Source organism: Zootoca vivipara, chromosome 9 (genome assembly GCF_963506605.1).
Source record: "Zootoca vivipara chromosome 9, rZooViv1.1, whole genome shotgun sequence".
Classification (NCBI taxonomy): domain Eukaryota; kingdom Metazoa; phylum Chordata; class Lepidosauria; order Squamata; family Lacertidae; genus Zootoca; species Zootoca vivipara.
In genome coordinates, this window is record NC_083284.1 from 28,511,870 (window position 1) to 28,527,860 (window position 15,991).

Below are 15,991 nucleotides of genomic sequence, written 5' to 3' on the forward strand. Positions count from 1 at the left end.
AGGGAACCAGGTTGGCGAAGGCAGCCACAGTCCATAGTTTACAATGATTTTTGTCCCATAGGCTTAAATGAGTCTCAGTGAATTCAGGCAATGCTGTGGAAGAGTTGAAACAGTGTCCAGAGTCAGGAATAGACTGGATGAGGGCCAATAAACTGAAGATCGTTTCAGACTTCAGACAGTGATACAGAAGATGAATAAAAATGTGCTGTGCTTTCTCTACCCCTGCTCCCAATAATGTTTATTTTAAAGTTATGTTTTTATTATGAATTTTTTTGGATTGGATCATATGTGTGATCTTTGCTGTCTATTTCGGCAGTTTCTTGCAAACTGCCTTGTGTATAGTAATGTGGAAAGGCAGTATACAAATTAAGAGTGGAAAGAAATGGAAAATGTTCCCTTGCCAACTTCCCCCCAGAAACTCCCTCAGCTCTCGGCATTGTACCTTTGCCACCAGAGGGGGCAGAAGACATACCAGCTTGACCTAAGTCCAGTCAAGAAATAGAGGGTGACCTCTTTAATCAAAGTTACACCCTGGAAGAGATGTGTCCTGCAGGGCTATTTCAGCCTTCAACAAGTTTCAGACCAGCACTGAAGCAACACTCCGGATTATCCGCTTCATTTATAGTAGGCAACCATATCATAATTATTATTATTTTGCTACATTCACACCATTTAAATAAGTATCATACCACTTGAAACAGTCATGGCTTCCCAGTTGTTAGGTAAAGGGGACCCCTGACCATTAGGTCCAGTCGTGACCGACTCTGGGGTTGCGCGCTCATCTCACATTATTGGCCGAGGGAGCCGGAGTACAGCTTCCAGGTCATGTGGCCAGCATGACAAAGTCGCTTCTGGCAAACCAGAGCAGCACATGGAAACGCCGTTTACCTTCCCGCTGTAGCGGTTCCTATTTATCTACTTGCATTTTGACGTGCTTTCGAACTGCTAGGTTGGCAGGAGCTGGGACCAAGCAACGGGAGCTCACCCCGTCACAGGGATTCGAACCGCCGACCTTCTGATCAGCAAGCCCTAGGCTCAGTGGTTTAACCACAGCACCACCTGGGTCCCCAGTTGTTAGGAGACCCCTATTTCCTTCCGAAAGCTATAATGTCAACAACAACAACAATTAATAAATAATAATAATAATAATAATAATAATAATAATAATAATAATAATAATAAATTTCTACCCCACCCATCTGGCTGGGTGGCTTTCAACGGAACATTAAACATTAAAAACAGAACAAAACTTCAAACATTAAAAACTTCCCTAAACAGGGCTGTGTTCAGATGTCTTCTAAAAGTCAGATAGTTGTTTATTTCCATAACATCTTATGGGAGAGCGTTCCACAGGGCAGGCGCCACTACCGAGAAGGCCCTCTGCAATTACCAGAGTTCCCTGGGATGAGGGCCTAACTATTAAGCCACTCTAAGAACTGTAGCTCTGTCAGGGAGATAGGTGTCTCTTAACAACTCTCAGCACCCTTGACAAACTGCTGTTCTTAGGATTCTTTGGGAATCCTAAGTCATGAGTGTTTTAAATGGTATGATACCCCTTTAAACATGTAGAGCAGATGGGGCCTCAGTCTTGCACCCAGCTCCAATAGTGCTATTGTCCCAGGTTCTGGTGCTAAACTACCATTTGTCTCACTGTTGTATTTTCTCCCTGCCAAGTTCTACAAGTAAGGGCTAGCTAGTGGGGTTTTTTTGGAGGTTCAGGCATGAGCAGGAAACAAGGTTTCCAATTCCATTAGTTTCAGAAAGTTTACACGTATCTCTTAGATTTTCCTGTCATAAATAAATTGAAAGCACAGCAAAACCTCTTCTGATTTGAATCTGTAATACATGTTTTCCTCTGCCCTTTAACATAATTAACTAATACGTACCAAGAAACGTTTCCACTCATCCCAATTATGCTCCAGGCTAATCTGTGAGCAACTGCCAACATTACATGTCTGTTCTATGTCTTAAAAGCAAAACGGTGGCCAAAATTATGCATCTTTACAAAGCTGGAAAAGTCAAATGTGCAAGTATCCTCGTGAAACTTTTTAAAAACTCCCTCAAAAATCCACAGTAAGAAGAAAACCAATTAATTTTTTATTACCCTTAGCACAACTTGAGCTAAGGTCCAGTATGAGGAGTGCTAAGGCTCGATTAGTCTGCAAGGGTTGTTTAGAAATAATAATAGAAACAACAGTGAAAACTTTGATCTAGAATTTTTGAACAATAATGCACTTCCACCATACATGCATGTAATCCCCAGGCTTCCAACACCCTTTCCAGTACAGAAGGAAAGACAGCCTGTGGTTTATTTTAGCTAGTCTTATTGGTGTCCAATACCAGTGGAAGATGATTTTGAGGGAGGCATGCAGATACTGTGCTTAAAGGGTGACTTTGCCAGACAGTCTCCCACCTGTGAGCCTCTTATCTTTTCTCTTAACTCTGCCTGCCTTAACTTTCATAATTTCCCATATTATGGTCCGATATTACACTATAGATTAGGGAGGCTGCCCCTTGGAAGTCATAGTTTGATTTAAAGCATAGAGACACAGATGTAGTGAAGGATCATTAGCCCTCCCCTGTGCACTCCACGTAGCATGCAAAAGTGTAACCTTGTAATGCTCTGAACCATGTCTGTCCAACAGTTTCAAAACGGAAGCACATAAGGATATCCAGTTTCACCTAGTCCAGCACTTTGTCTTCAACAATAACTACCCAGTTGTTCTTAGGAAGCCCACAATGATTGTCAGAGGGGATTTTGGGGGGGGGAGGTGAATGGTCATCTGTGAAACTGGCCAGTCAGTGTCTCACAGGCTACAGGCTCACCTGGCAGCAGTGGCTGGATCTGTGAAAACCGCTCATCATGTTAAAATCCCCCCTCCCAGTCACTGCCACTCAGGTAAGCCCAGCACACAGCCAGGGGAATAGCAGGAAGAACCAAACTGGCACGGACATCAGTTCTGGTTGTCCTGCTATGATGCAGCTACCCAAGAACATGAGAAGAGCCCTGTTAGATCAGGTCAAAGGTCCATCTTTGGCCAACATCCTGTTCTCACAGTGGCCAATCAGATGCCCACAGAAAGCCCACAAGCAGGATCTGAATGCAACAGCGCACTCCCCAATTGTAAATCCCAGCATACTGCCTCTGAGAAGGGTACTCTGGGCTGACACCAGCCCAGGTGATAGTGATAAAACATGTGCTTGTGTTTCTTTCCACAAACTGGTACTCAAGTGCCCTGCTTCTGAACATGGAGCTCTCATTCTCTTCCTCTGAACACTTTGGTTTTCTCAGTTAATAGCCACAGATAGGCCGGCATTTTCTTGAATCCAGATTCAGCTCAGGAAATGTGAACACTGGGAAGTGATTCCCTAAACACTGGTGATTTCAACATTTTATGCTTACCAGTGTGCACATTTTCCTTGTGTTTTTTCAGAGCATCCTTGCTCTTGAACCTCTTCCCGCAGCTGTCAGCCTTGCATACGAACCTGGCATCACCTCGGCATGCTTCTTTGTGTTGCTCGTAGCTGATGTTGGAGAGTTGGAGAGTAGGGAAAAAATAATACATCAAGAAATAAGATACTTCCCCCCTCTCCAAAAAGAATCAGCCTCTCAGCAGGCATTTTGAGTGCGCTTAACACATGCTGCGCAGAAGACTTCTGGGGTCACTTCATGCATAACCTACTGCAGGTAGGCATGAAAGCATTTCTCGTCTTGCACAGTTAGGGTTCAGAAAACAACTAAGAAACTTGAAAAGCAAGCAAGCATGCAAAAGGGAGGTCAGCAGCAGGATGAGAGCAGTCCAGTAATTCTGACATGGAACCTCAATTCTGAGCTGAAGGATGTGTTGCAAACAGAACACTGAAAACTTCTTGAACGATCTCCCGGGTTGACATTCTCTGTGCACTGGAGAACACTATCAGGAAAGACAAAAGAAAATACATGCATTTGCTTAAATTGTGTGGGTGTTTGATGCCATCCACATTTATGCTATGTTTGTTTGTTTTCCAAAATAAAACAGAAGTCAAACATTCCAAGGTCAATTAGATTTCAGGGGTTGACTGGCTTTCCACAAATCCTGGGATATTTGTCCAAGGGGAAAGCATATAGGCATTATTGAAGGAAATTGTGAATATTATGATGAGCCACTTAATTTGTGGTTTAGCCATCTTAATACAATAATGTATGGTCTTTAAATTTAGTAATCTGAATTTTCAAAGTTTATAGTTAAATTATATACTTTTTGTTGTTTTTAATTTACTAGGTGTCTTGAAGAGGGGACCATGACCACAACACAAATCAACATTCAAGTTATAGGGCTAGATCTGCAAAATCTATTTTGGACTACAACTCCCATCAGCCCAGCCAAAACAATATTTTCTTATTGTTGTTCTTTTTTGGGTGGTTTCCATATTTTTAAGGCTGCAGAATGCAATAGTATTTTTCTGTGGTAATCTGACAAAAAAAATTGCCCCTGAAGAAGGAAAACTATTTCTGAAACATGTTGGGATTAACAGCTACAGTGTAAACCTCTGAAAACCCTTTGTTCTTTTTCTCTTCCACAAACATTAACACAACTGATTCACAATGGATCTCTAGAGATCCACTGCATTCCAGTGAACTACTTACATGTACATTGTTTATAATACACACCAGTATATAGAAAACTTCTAAAATTCCTGCTTTCATGGGAAATCATGCCCGTTTTATTTAAACGGTTGCCTTTTACAAAGATTGTGCCTCAGAATGCAAATCAATGGGGGAGAAAATGTTCCATTTCTGCTGGAAAGAGGAGCTGTGTATAATTTCCTTGTATAATTTCCAGTGGTCTGCTGCAGCTCCAATGTACAATATTTACTTAAGAAATTTTCCTCTGCACTTCAAACACATTCCAGGGTTGCTTTTTCAAAAACAAAATACACAATTAAAATATGGAATATTTTCACATGCTGAATCCCCTGAAGAGAAACAAAATGTATCTCTCTCTCTCTCTCTCTCTCTCTCTCTCTCTCTCTCTCTCTCTCTCTCTCTCTATATATATATATATATATATATATATGGACGCCAGACTTAATAACCTCTCACAAATTGTTTTCCTATAGCTGCTTTATGTATACCTTTAAAACACAGTATCTTTTCTCATTTTAATTTGTTACAAATAGGCTTCAAGTTTGATCTTCTTGTTATGCAATTTTATTTGCTATTAATTCAATTTTAATTGTTCTCTTATGTTTTCATGTTGTTGTTGTTTAGTCGTTTAGTCGTGTCCGACTCTTCGTGACCCCATGGACCAGAGCACGCCAGGCACTCCTGTCTTGCACTGCCTCCCGCAGTTTGGTCAAACTCATGTTCGTAGCTTCGAGAACACTGTCCAACCATCTTGTCCTCTGTCGTCCCCTTCTCCTAGTGCCCTCAATCTTTCCCAAAATCAGGGTCTTTTCCAAGGATTCTTCTCTTCTCATGAGGTGGCCAAAGTATTGGAGCCTCAGCTTCAGGATCTGTCCTTCCAGGGAGCACTCAGGGCTGATTTCCTTAAGAATGGATAGGTTTGATCTTCTAGCAGTCCATGGGACTCTCAAGAGTCTCCTCCAGCACCATAATTCAAAAGCATCAATTCTTCGGCGATCAGCCTTCTTTATGGTCCAGCTCCCACTTCCATACATCACTACTGGGAAAACCATAGCTTTAACTATACGGACCTTTGTCGGCAAGGTGATGTCTCTGCTTTTTAAGATGCTGTCTAGGTTTGTCATTGCTTTTCTCCCAAGAACCAGGCGTCTTTTAATTTCGTGACTGCTGTCACCATCTGCAGTGATCAAGGAGCCCAAGAAAGTAAAATCTCTCACTGCCTCCATTTCTTCCCCTTCTATTTGCCAGGAGGTGATGGGACCAGTGGCCATGATCTTGGTTTTTTTGATGTTGAGCTTCAGACCATATTTTGCGCTCTCCTCTTTCACCCTCATTAAAAGGTTCTTTAATTCCTCCTCGCTTTCTGCCATCAAGGTTGTGTCATCTGCATATCTGAGGTTGTTGATATTTCTTCCGGCAATCTTAATTCCGGCTTGGGATTCATCTAGTCCAGCCTTTCGCATGATGAATTCTGCATATAAGTTAAATAAGCAGGGAGACAATATACAACCTTGTTGTACTCCTTTCCCAATTTTGAACCAATCAGTTGTTCCATATCCAGTTCTAACTGTAGCTTCATAGAAGCATAGAATTGGAAGGGGCTGTGTGTGTCATCTGGTTTAACCCCCTGCAATGCAGAACCCACACATTCGTAGCTATAATGATGTTCCCCAAGCTTGTTGCATTATCCAAAATGTTCAGCGAAAACAGCCAACGTGGGCTGTGGTACTTTGAAGGAATGCTTGGAGACTAACATGAAAGCCTACCCAGAAGAAAACTCCTGCTCCAATACTTCCGTTTCATAGACAACACAGGACAAACTCAGGTTTCTCACTGAGGGAACATTCAGCAGGAAGTCAAATCCTGGCTTCTCTGAGAAGTACCCCTGCTGCAGCGCATCTGTCTGCACACAACTTCTGTCATATTCCAGGTATAAGATGTTTTCATTCAAAAATGTACATTTTAAAGTAGTCTAAAAATGTTTGCCAACTTTGCAATTCACCCATCCCTAAAGAAAAGAAATTCAAGTTAATGATCTGAGTGACATAGAATCGTATTTTATGATGTTCTAGACTTACTGCCTCTGCAGAGCTTGCTTAACTGGGAATTTCTTCCCACAATTCCTGCATTTGAATTCCTTTTCCTCACTGGGTTTTTGGTGCAATGTCTGAAGGTGTTCAGCGAGGATTTCCTGGCTGGCAAAACTGGATTCACAGTTAGGGCAGGCATGGTCCTCTTTGCAACTAAAAGAATCTGCATGGCAAAGAAGAAAAATTCAAAAAATCATTTCCTGCGTATAACATGTTTGGAAAATTATATTCTAAGAAAATGCTCTAGTGAAGGAGGAGTCACCAATATTTTCAAAGCTGTGGTGAGTTCATATTACTGCAGAAAGAAACATGATTAATTCAGCTGACATCTGAAAACAGCAAAGAAATCTAATTATGTTTGTTCATTTCTGTGCAACCTATTTTTCTGCATCACTTTGCCTTGGTGTAACCCTCTAGCATACATTGCTATAATAATTCTGCACACAGTTGGAAAGAGAACTGGTGCTCTTTATATTATAAAGGGCTGTAAGTTTCCGTTTCCTAAGTGGCAACTCTTTTGAAAAGACTGCTGTGTTGCTGAAGTGACTGAGATGAGGCAATGTTGCTGTGTTGCTGAAGTGACTGAGATGAGATCAACTTTCACGGAAGAGTTTTTGTGGTGACACAACCTAAAAGAACTTGGGGGAGAGGGACAGTGATCTGTTTTATTATATCATTTATGTAAATTCTATCACTTATGATTTTTTTTGAGTTTTATGTTATTTCATTAAACAAAGGATAAGTCCTTTGCTGTGAGCGCCTTCTAAGACGCTTAAGAAAGAACCTTAAATATATATTTTAAAACTGAAATAATCTTATAAAAAAGTCACATAGAGAGGTGTGATTTTTTCCCAGTAATGTGTAAGAATAGAATCCTGTTTCGTAGTTATGGAAGCAGAAAGGTGTGAAGTCTGAAGTAATCTTGATAGCTTGCAAAGGTTGCCATTTGTAAACTGTTCCGAAAACTGAAATTACAAAAATCCTCAACTATACAGAAAAGGTGCCCCTTGTTTTCCTAAATTAAGAAATGACTGTGTCCTTTTAAACAGATGCGCATCATTTCCATTCAGCTTCAATCCATCCATACCTTTCTCACTAGTTTGTTGCAATTCCTTATGGCTGCTGTTACCATTGTTGCTGATGATGCGGTCATCTTCTTCCTGGTTAGTAATTACTTCCTCCTCTTCTTCCTCTACCTCTTCCATGTCGCTGTCAAGGTAACCAATCAGCAATTCTGTATCTGTTTCAATATCCTCAACAGCTAAGTAGAAAATATTTTCTCCTTCCTGTTGGGGAAAGCAAGAGATTGGACAGTCCCTTTTGGAAAGCATACCGCTAAATTAATTTTTAAAAGCATCAAGAAATACAAGTTAAGTTTCTGAGTGGATACAAGAACAAGTAATTTTTGTCAGATACAAGGTGGAATTCATAGTAGTGTTGAGCAGGGTATGCATGAGCTGAACAAGGTCTGCTTGTGCAATAGGACTTTCCCGCCTCTTCTTCCTCTGTGGAAGCCCTAAACCCATTCTGAGGGTTTCCCCAGCTCCCTACAGCAGATTTGGGGGGCATACAGGTGGAAGGGGGGGGTCCCACTGCATGACTACAGCTCATTCTGATCAGCCAATTTACTTGAATCTCTTCCATTGTTTTGAAAATAATATACAGTCATACCTCTGGTTACGTTCGCTGACTGTTGCGTACATCACGGGTTACGAACACGCCGAACCCGGAAGTGCCAGAACGGGTTACTTCCGGGTTTGGTGATTCACGCATGTGCAGATGCGCCAAATGACGTCACGTGCATGTGCAGAAGCGCCGAATCGCGCGGCGAGCATGCGCAGATTCGGCGCTTCAGGTTGAGTACTGCTCTGGATTCGAACGGGGCTCTGGAATGGATCCCGTTCGCATCCAGAGGTACCACTGTACAGTATTGCTCAAAAGGTCCAGCAGGAACAACACAGACTTGTTGCACTTTTTAAAAAGTTTGTGCCATAGTAAATATATTAGTCTTTAAGATACCACAAGCCTGACTTTTCCTGTCAGACACAATTGAGCTTGTTATGTATTTATTTACTATTTGCAAACTTATAAACCAATTCACAATCAAAGGTTCCAGAGCAGTGTATGATAGAAGGAAAAGTAAGATAAAATACAAAAAAAACCCTGTAGACTCAATGAACTAGCAGCAATAAAACCATTTCTGCAATTCAACTGTACAATTAATAGTCCATAAAATGTCTGAGTCACATTTTAGGAAAAGCCTTCTTAAACAAAAATGTCTTCAGCTGCTGCCTAAATATCAGAATACTAGTTGTGTGCCTAATTTCAGTTGGTAACTGATTTCCAGACGGCTGCAATCATGTATCCTGTGGAAGCCCACCTACTAATTTTACATGCTTTTGAAGACATAAAGATGTTTGTTTTGCAATATATCAAGCTCAGCACCAGCACCCTAGGCAGCTAGCAGGTCCCTTGAGATGTCAGGACACTGTCTGCAAGCCACCCACTGACATTTTCCAGGGTGCCATGGAGTTGCGCTATGGAACTGTGAGAGCTTACAATGCCACTTCCCAGCCCCCCATGGACTACTCCTGCTGCTTCCAACACCATGGCCAGGTATTTCCAATGTGACCTATATCTACATAAGAGGAGGTCCATGTGCCCTGGGTCCTCTCAAAACATGGAGCCAGTGCTGCAGTGTGCCTTGTGCTCTGTATCTATAGCTTTGTTGGAATTTGCAAGGCTCTTGCTTCTGCCCACCTCTCATTTACATGGGCCTGCTTTCATATGGTTCAGTCAACGGTTTTATGGTAATGCAGACTTAGGCAACAGTTATCAGATGAGCAAAGTGCTTTGGGTTCTACCAAAGGAAAATCACATTTACCTAGCAAATGCTGCCAAGTGCTGTCGTAAATCATAATTCTTATCTGATCAACATCCAGTAAAGTTAATTGAGCCTTGCTTACACGGTGTACATAGCCATATATTTTGTGACAAGCTTTGCGAGGCTACAGCAAGATAAGGATTTTTAATTTGCAATATGCTAAGATTCATTGAAACTGCCAACAGGGGATATCTTACTTCTAAAGCTTAGATAGGTCTGTAATGGATTAAAATGACTTATTTATGAAATGGAAAAGTCAATTTAATTTGAAAAACTTGTCAAAAGCAACAGTGTTCAAGGACCAGACAAATTTTTGCTCTTACATCAGTGATGGAATGGGGAGAAGAAAATTAATTACATATTTTCTTCAAGATGTGTATTTCGCAGCGGAGTTCAGATAGCTATCAGAATATCTTGCCTTCATGAAAGAGTTACTTTTTCCTCTTATAGCACTGTTGCATGTCCCAGGGAATTTTAATTTACCACAATAAAAACTTAAAATAAATCAAGTTATAGGACATTCCCCCCCTCCCTTCTAATGTAAAAAGATTTGGCTCTTACTTTTTCTTGTTTCAATGAAACATATGTCCAGGCACACACAAAGGCCCGGATACACAAAGGCTAAGTCATGATTTGTTTTAACAAACCGTTAGTTAACCACAAGTTGTCGCATAGACAATCAAACAAACCATGGCTATTTCCTCCAAAGCTGGACTTGTTTTCCAGCTGCTCTTGAGTCAAAGCTTTTGCAGTTTGTTGAGCATTTGTGGTTGGGAGCTCAAACAAACCATGGTTAAGGAAGCAGGGTAGAGTGTATGGTAACACCAAACCACACTCAAACCAAACCAAGGCTCATAAGACTATGGCTTCATTTATAACACCAAGCACTGCTTCAGTTACAATCTTTGTATGAAATCCATACCTCTGCTGTTAAAAGCAGGGCATGAAGGGAAGGGCAGAAGGCAGCAAAAATCCAGAAGGGGGACATGAGTTGATAAAAGTTTGAGAGAGTGTTATTTCTAAGATTACCAAGGCAGTGGCGTCACAAGGGGGGCGGGGGCGGTGCGCCCTGGGTGCCATGTCTGGAGGGGTGACAAGAAGGCACCCTGTGGGGCACTCACCCTGCCACCCCCTGGACGTGGCGACGCGAGCAGCCATCGCAACGCCGCAGCCACATGTGGAGAATCCTCCCTTCGTGGCTATAGCTGTGAGCAGAGGATCCTGCCACAGTCCGTGCAGCATTCAAGCAACGCTGGCAGCAAACCCACTATGTACAATGCATGTGCGGTGTCACATGCATGTGCTGGACATAGTAACGCCACACATGCACTGTACATAGCAGTTTGGCACCAGCGCCACCCATGCAGTGGGATCCCTCCATCGCTGCTACAGCCGCAATCGGAGGATCCCTCCACCACCATTGCAGCCGCAAGCAGAGGATCACCGCCCCTACGGAGCTGGGGCGCCGCCGGCAGCAAACCACTATTTACAATGCATGCGCAGTTGCAAGCATGCATTGTACGTAGTGATGCCACACATGCACCCTACGTAGCGGCGCCATGCATGCATTGTACATAGCGGCGCAACGCGTGCGCAGCCGGCGGTTTTCCCCGCCTCGGGTGTCAGTTAGCCTTCGTTCTCCCCTGTACCAAGATTCTAAGACTACTGCTAAAGGATCGTGCTCACATACGTGTGATGTTTCTCACATCTGCTGCAGCCACTACTTCCTGCTGATAATCACCCTGGGTTGGCTGTTGTGGGCATCTCAGCATGAGCTGCCATTTTAATTTCCCACAATGACCCTACATTGTTAGAAATTTAAAAGGTGGCTCAGAGCAAAGTGTCCAACACTGATTACAACACCACTGCTTGCCAGGACTGCCATGCCAACAAACAACTTGGAACCAGGGTATCTATAGGACCATCTTTCCTACTGTATCTCTGTCCAGCAGATGGGTATGCTTAGCCTGTACTATAAATAGGGCTTTTACTTCCGTAGCTCCAGTTCTTGGACTAGCCACTCAAAATCAGACAGATGTCTGGCACAATGAGGTTTAGGTGCCTACTGAAGATTTGTGGCGGTTCAAATTTTACAACCGATGAAATTGTTTTTCTTTTTAGATTTTGCATGGGTGGTTTTATCGTTTTTGGAGTTTGCTGAACTTATTTTATTATTGTTTTTGGAGCCTGTGCTTGTTTGTTTTATTCTTCTTTGATGGCTTTCTTTATACTGTGATGCTGTATATTTGAATGATGGTGGTGATATAGGATGACCAATGATAAAGGGCGTGCCTTTATCTGCCATGGGTCTCCTAAAATAAGGAGGCGGCCCTGCTTTCTTATAAAAATAAAACACTATGTATTTGGGCATTAACTTTTTGTTAATATAATTGCTTATGGGCAGCACAAGAAATGAACAGAAAACCTCAAACTTGCCTTATGATAAGTAAACATTGCAATAGGTAAATATATAAAATCACAAGCAGGATCATAAGCAGAAGAGGACTATTATGCTCATGTCCCACTTATGGGCTTGCCATAGTCATGTGTTTGGCCAATGCGAGAACAGAATCCTGGACCAGATAGGGTTTTGGTTTGAGCCAGCAGGACTCTCCTTGTCTTCTTATAATAAGATGAATTTGTCTTAGATTTCTTTGTGGCTTACCTCCTTTCCCAAATTCCCGTCTGCCTTTTAGGCTGAGAGGTAGACCAGTTGTGCCATATTTATTACAGTGTTGACTGATTCTCAAATACTAATCTTCCATTATTACATTTGTTAAGTATGACTTTAAACCACTCTACTGCATCACAGTAAATACCTCTTTTCCCATTAACCTTTGCCATTTCATTATTCCAGTTTGCTGAGCTTGTCCAGACCACCAGAATGTCTGGTGGCTAATGAACAGAGTGCTTGAATAGAAAGGGTTGGCTGTGATCCTGTTTATAAAGAGTTTTGACATTAACAGCTAAGGGGCCCTCGCCATACAGTAGTCACCAGCAGACACCATTGTTAAAAGAAAGTATAAAAATGTAATTGGCAAACACAGGAGAAAATGCAGTCCTTTTTATTCAACCAGGTTACTCAAAACGGGATTAAGGTACAGGAAAGCAAGCAGAAAACACATTTAGCTTTGAGAGGCACTGTGGATTTTATATGTTCATTGATCAGTTGAATGACAGGAGAAAAGACTGAAGGTTTATTGTTGCTGTCACACTGATTACAACTTCCAACAAAAGGCCAATGACTTCATAGCTATATGTCATACATGGCCTTACAAGTCCTCATTCAATCTGGCAGCATTCCAAAAACTCTGATTAACCATTTCCTTCCACTGGGGGAGGCGTCAAAAAGTATATCATGCATCTGGGGGGGAGGGGAATAGTTGACGCTCCCTACAACTCTTAGCATTCTTGTCCGCTTAACAAAGCATACTCACACAACTGACTTCAGATTCTAAATAGGTTTTTTTTACAGTTCTTTAGCATTTCCATAGCTCAGGCATAGCATCCAAAGCTAATCTGCTTGAATGTGGATGTATGATTAGCCACTATTTTTTATTTCTTATATCCAGTGCTTTTTTTTCTATAAAAAAAATGTTTAGAGGTACTCTCATTTTGACTCCAGAAAATTTATATAGCTGAAATCGGGGAGAATAAATACAGTAAATGGACAAAAGTACAAAGATTCACAAAATGTTTAGGGGTATGCGTACCCCTGCGTACCCCCGGGGGAAAAGCACTGCTTATATGTATAAGGCATGATTTGGGGATATTTGTAAAATTAGTCTTGCCTAGCTTTTACTCTAATTTCAGAGACTCCAATCTAAAGGCAGAATCAAGAAAGATTGTTTTCTGCTGCTCCAGAGAAGCGGGCACGAAGCAATGGATTCAAGCTACAAGAAAGAAGATTCCACCTAAACATTAGGAAGCACTTCCTGACAGTAAGAGCTGTTTGACAGTGGAATTTGCTACTAAGGAGTGTGGTGGAGTCTCCTTCTTTGGAGGTCTTTAAGCAGAGGCTTGACAGCCATCTGTCAGGAATGCTTTGATGGTGTTTCCTGCTTGGCAGGGGGTTGGACTGGATGGCCCTTGTGGTCTCTTCCAACTCTATGATTCTATGAGTCTATGAGTCTATGATTCTATGATTCAAGTCAAAGCTAAAGCAAATGCATGAGCAGCATTCCATTCACACATTACTTCCTCTCCTCTCCCCAACCTTCTGGAGCAGATTTGGGTGGCGGGGTGGGGTGGCTCTGAAGAAGAGAGGACAGAGTAGTTCTGTTGCACAAGTGGAACAACAGTATTAGCTCTAACTCAAGCTATCTAAATTATCAATGATATCAGTGGAAGAGTTAAGTATGACCTTAAATCTCTTCTGTTTGAATCCAATAGAAAGTGTTTTGGGAGGGAATATTAGTTGGATGCGGGTGGCGCTGTGGTCTAAACCACTGAGCCTAGGGCTTGCCACCCTGCGACAGGGTGAGCTCCCGTTGTTCGGTCCCAGCTCCTGCTAACCTAGCAGTTCGAAAGCACATCAAAGTGCAAGTAGATACCTCTGGCGGGAAAATAAATGGCATTTCCGTGCACTGCTCTGGTTTCGCCAGAAGTGGCTTAGTCATGCTGGCCACATGACCCGGAAAAACTGTCTGCAGACAAACACCAGCTCCCTCGGCCTTTAAAGCGAGATGAACACCGCAATCCCAGAGTCGTTTGTGACTGGACTTAATTGTCAAGACGAACTACTGATTTGGGGTAATTGTGAAGGGGACAAATTCATGGAAGAATGGATTTTATTGGGACATGGACTTAATTGCTACCTATAGTTTTCACTTGTTTTTGGCAGAAAGCTTCCGAATAGCTGCCTGAGAAATTACACGCTTTCAAAAAGTGGAGGAATTGCCACTATTGTTTCTTTATCTCAGCAGTCCTTTGGTGCAACGTAGCATCTGTTTTGCATACAGCAGAGACTAACCAAAGTAAGTCTGTCTATCACCTCTTGCACTCAATTTTAACACGGATACAAACCACAGTCTTTTGGCCTCCAACACCCTGACCAGCATTTTCTCTCCTTCTCATCCCACTCCTCAGATTTTGTTTAAAATCCTGCCTAGAGAAGAGTTCTGGAGAACACAAAACACATTCACTATTTTGGGGGTGTTTTAGTTGTTCCCAATAAATATATCTATCGATATTGTCTAGTATTTTAATTCTATGTTTTTTCCAACTGTATTCATGTGCATGTTTATAAATTTTATCAAGTGTAATTGTCAAGTGCTACAAAATGTTTCAATGGTCTGTTGACTGCCAATAAAGAAAGTGCAAAGGTATCGCCCTGTGAATTTTGAAATTTTTCATACAGTGCTTCCAGGCTGGCACAGGGGAATAAATAAACAAAGGAGCAATCCTTTACGGAGATTAAGGATAATAAGCAGTTACCAAATTTACCTGGATAGCAGCCAGGTTCTTCTGCTCCTGGGATGGAGCTTCATGTACAAAGCGCAGCCAGTTGGAATGCCTTGGACTGCTGGCATCCAGGACATAAAGCACCTCACCTTTGTTCCCACGCACCTGCAATGGCAAGAACCATTAAGCAAAACTAAAACTTTGCGGAACAATTAAAATATCACCAGGGTTCACCCTCCTAGCTTTTCTTACTCTGTCTGGCAGAAGAAGCAAATCTGTCACTTTCCCAGGAATTGACCATGTCTCACATCCTTGACCCATGTACCTCCATCACCAACTGGCCCTTCTCTTTTGTTAACTCTCTTCAAATTGACAGTCTTTTTTTCTCAGGGCTCATATTCATCAATAAGCTGCATCATATGTCAAATAGCCCCACTAGATAACCAACAACCTTCACTAATTCAGACAGGACAAAAGGTTAACTATGGAAGACCTACACAGTCCACACAACAAGGAAAAAACACAGGTGAAAACCTGTGCTATAAGTTACCTACGGATAGGGCTTGCTTCCAACACTTCTGGTTTTGTCTAAAGCGCAAAACTAGATAAGTTTCCAAAGCCCACTTCCAAACCCATGCCTGCTCGCATTTTATCTTGGTCTACAGCAGGCATAGGCAAACCTGACCAGCCCCTGGTGTCGGACTACAACTCCCACAGGCACAAGTCTGATTATTGTCAGTTTCTAGTGAGGTGGAGGTGGGCTTTTTCACTGGTAGCACCAAGATTATGGAATGTACTCCTCTGGGCTGGCATTATGCTGGTTGCAACTGATGGGAGCTGGAGTCCCACAGCACCTAGAGGGCCTCTAGTTCCCCATCTCTGGTCTACTTTAATAAAGGACTACTTTAGCTGAGCTGCCAAGTCCAATAAAAATATATAAACTAGTGACTCTCACTGCTGGATTATTTATTTATATTTCTCACCTCA

The 15,991-nt window shown here is 42.1% G+C and overlaps 1 protein-coding gene across 3 annotated transcripts in view; it reads right to left on the reverse strand.

Annotated features, from left to right (window-relative positions):
• Nucleotides 1–15,991, reverse strand: part of PRDM5 (PR/SET domain 5) — a 93,737-nt gene that overhangs the window by 65,554 nt on the left and 12,192 nt on the right. For 2 of the 3 annotated variants that reach the window (XM_060278570.1, XM_060278572.1), the window contains exons 3-7: nt 15,047–15,169; nt 7,805–8,003; nt 6,706–6,880; nt 3,822–3,914; nt 3,404–3,525 (exon numbers count right to left, since the gene is read on the reverse strand). In XM_060278570.1, the coding sequence (XP_060134553.1) occupies nt 3,404–3,525; nt 3,822–3,914; nt 6,706–6,880; nt 7,805–8,003; nt 15,047–15,169 (712 nt within the window). The remainder of the gene's footprint in view (nt 1–3,403; nt 3,526–3,821; nt 3,915–6,705; nt 6,881–7,804; nt 8,004–15,046; nt 15,170–15,991) is intronic. The other variant, XM_060278571.1, reaches the window with a different exon arrangement.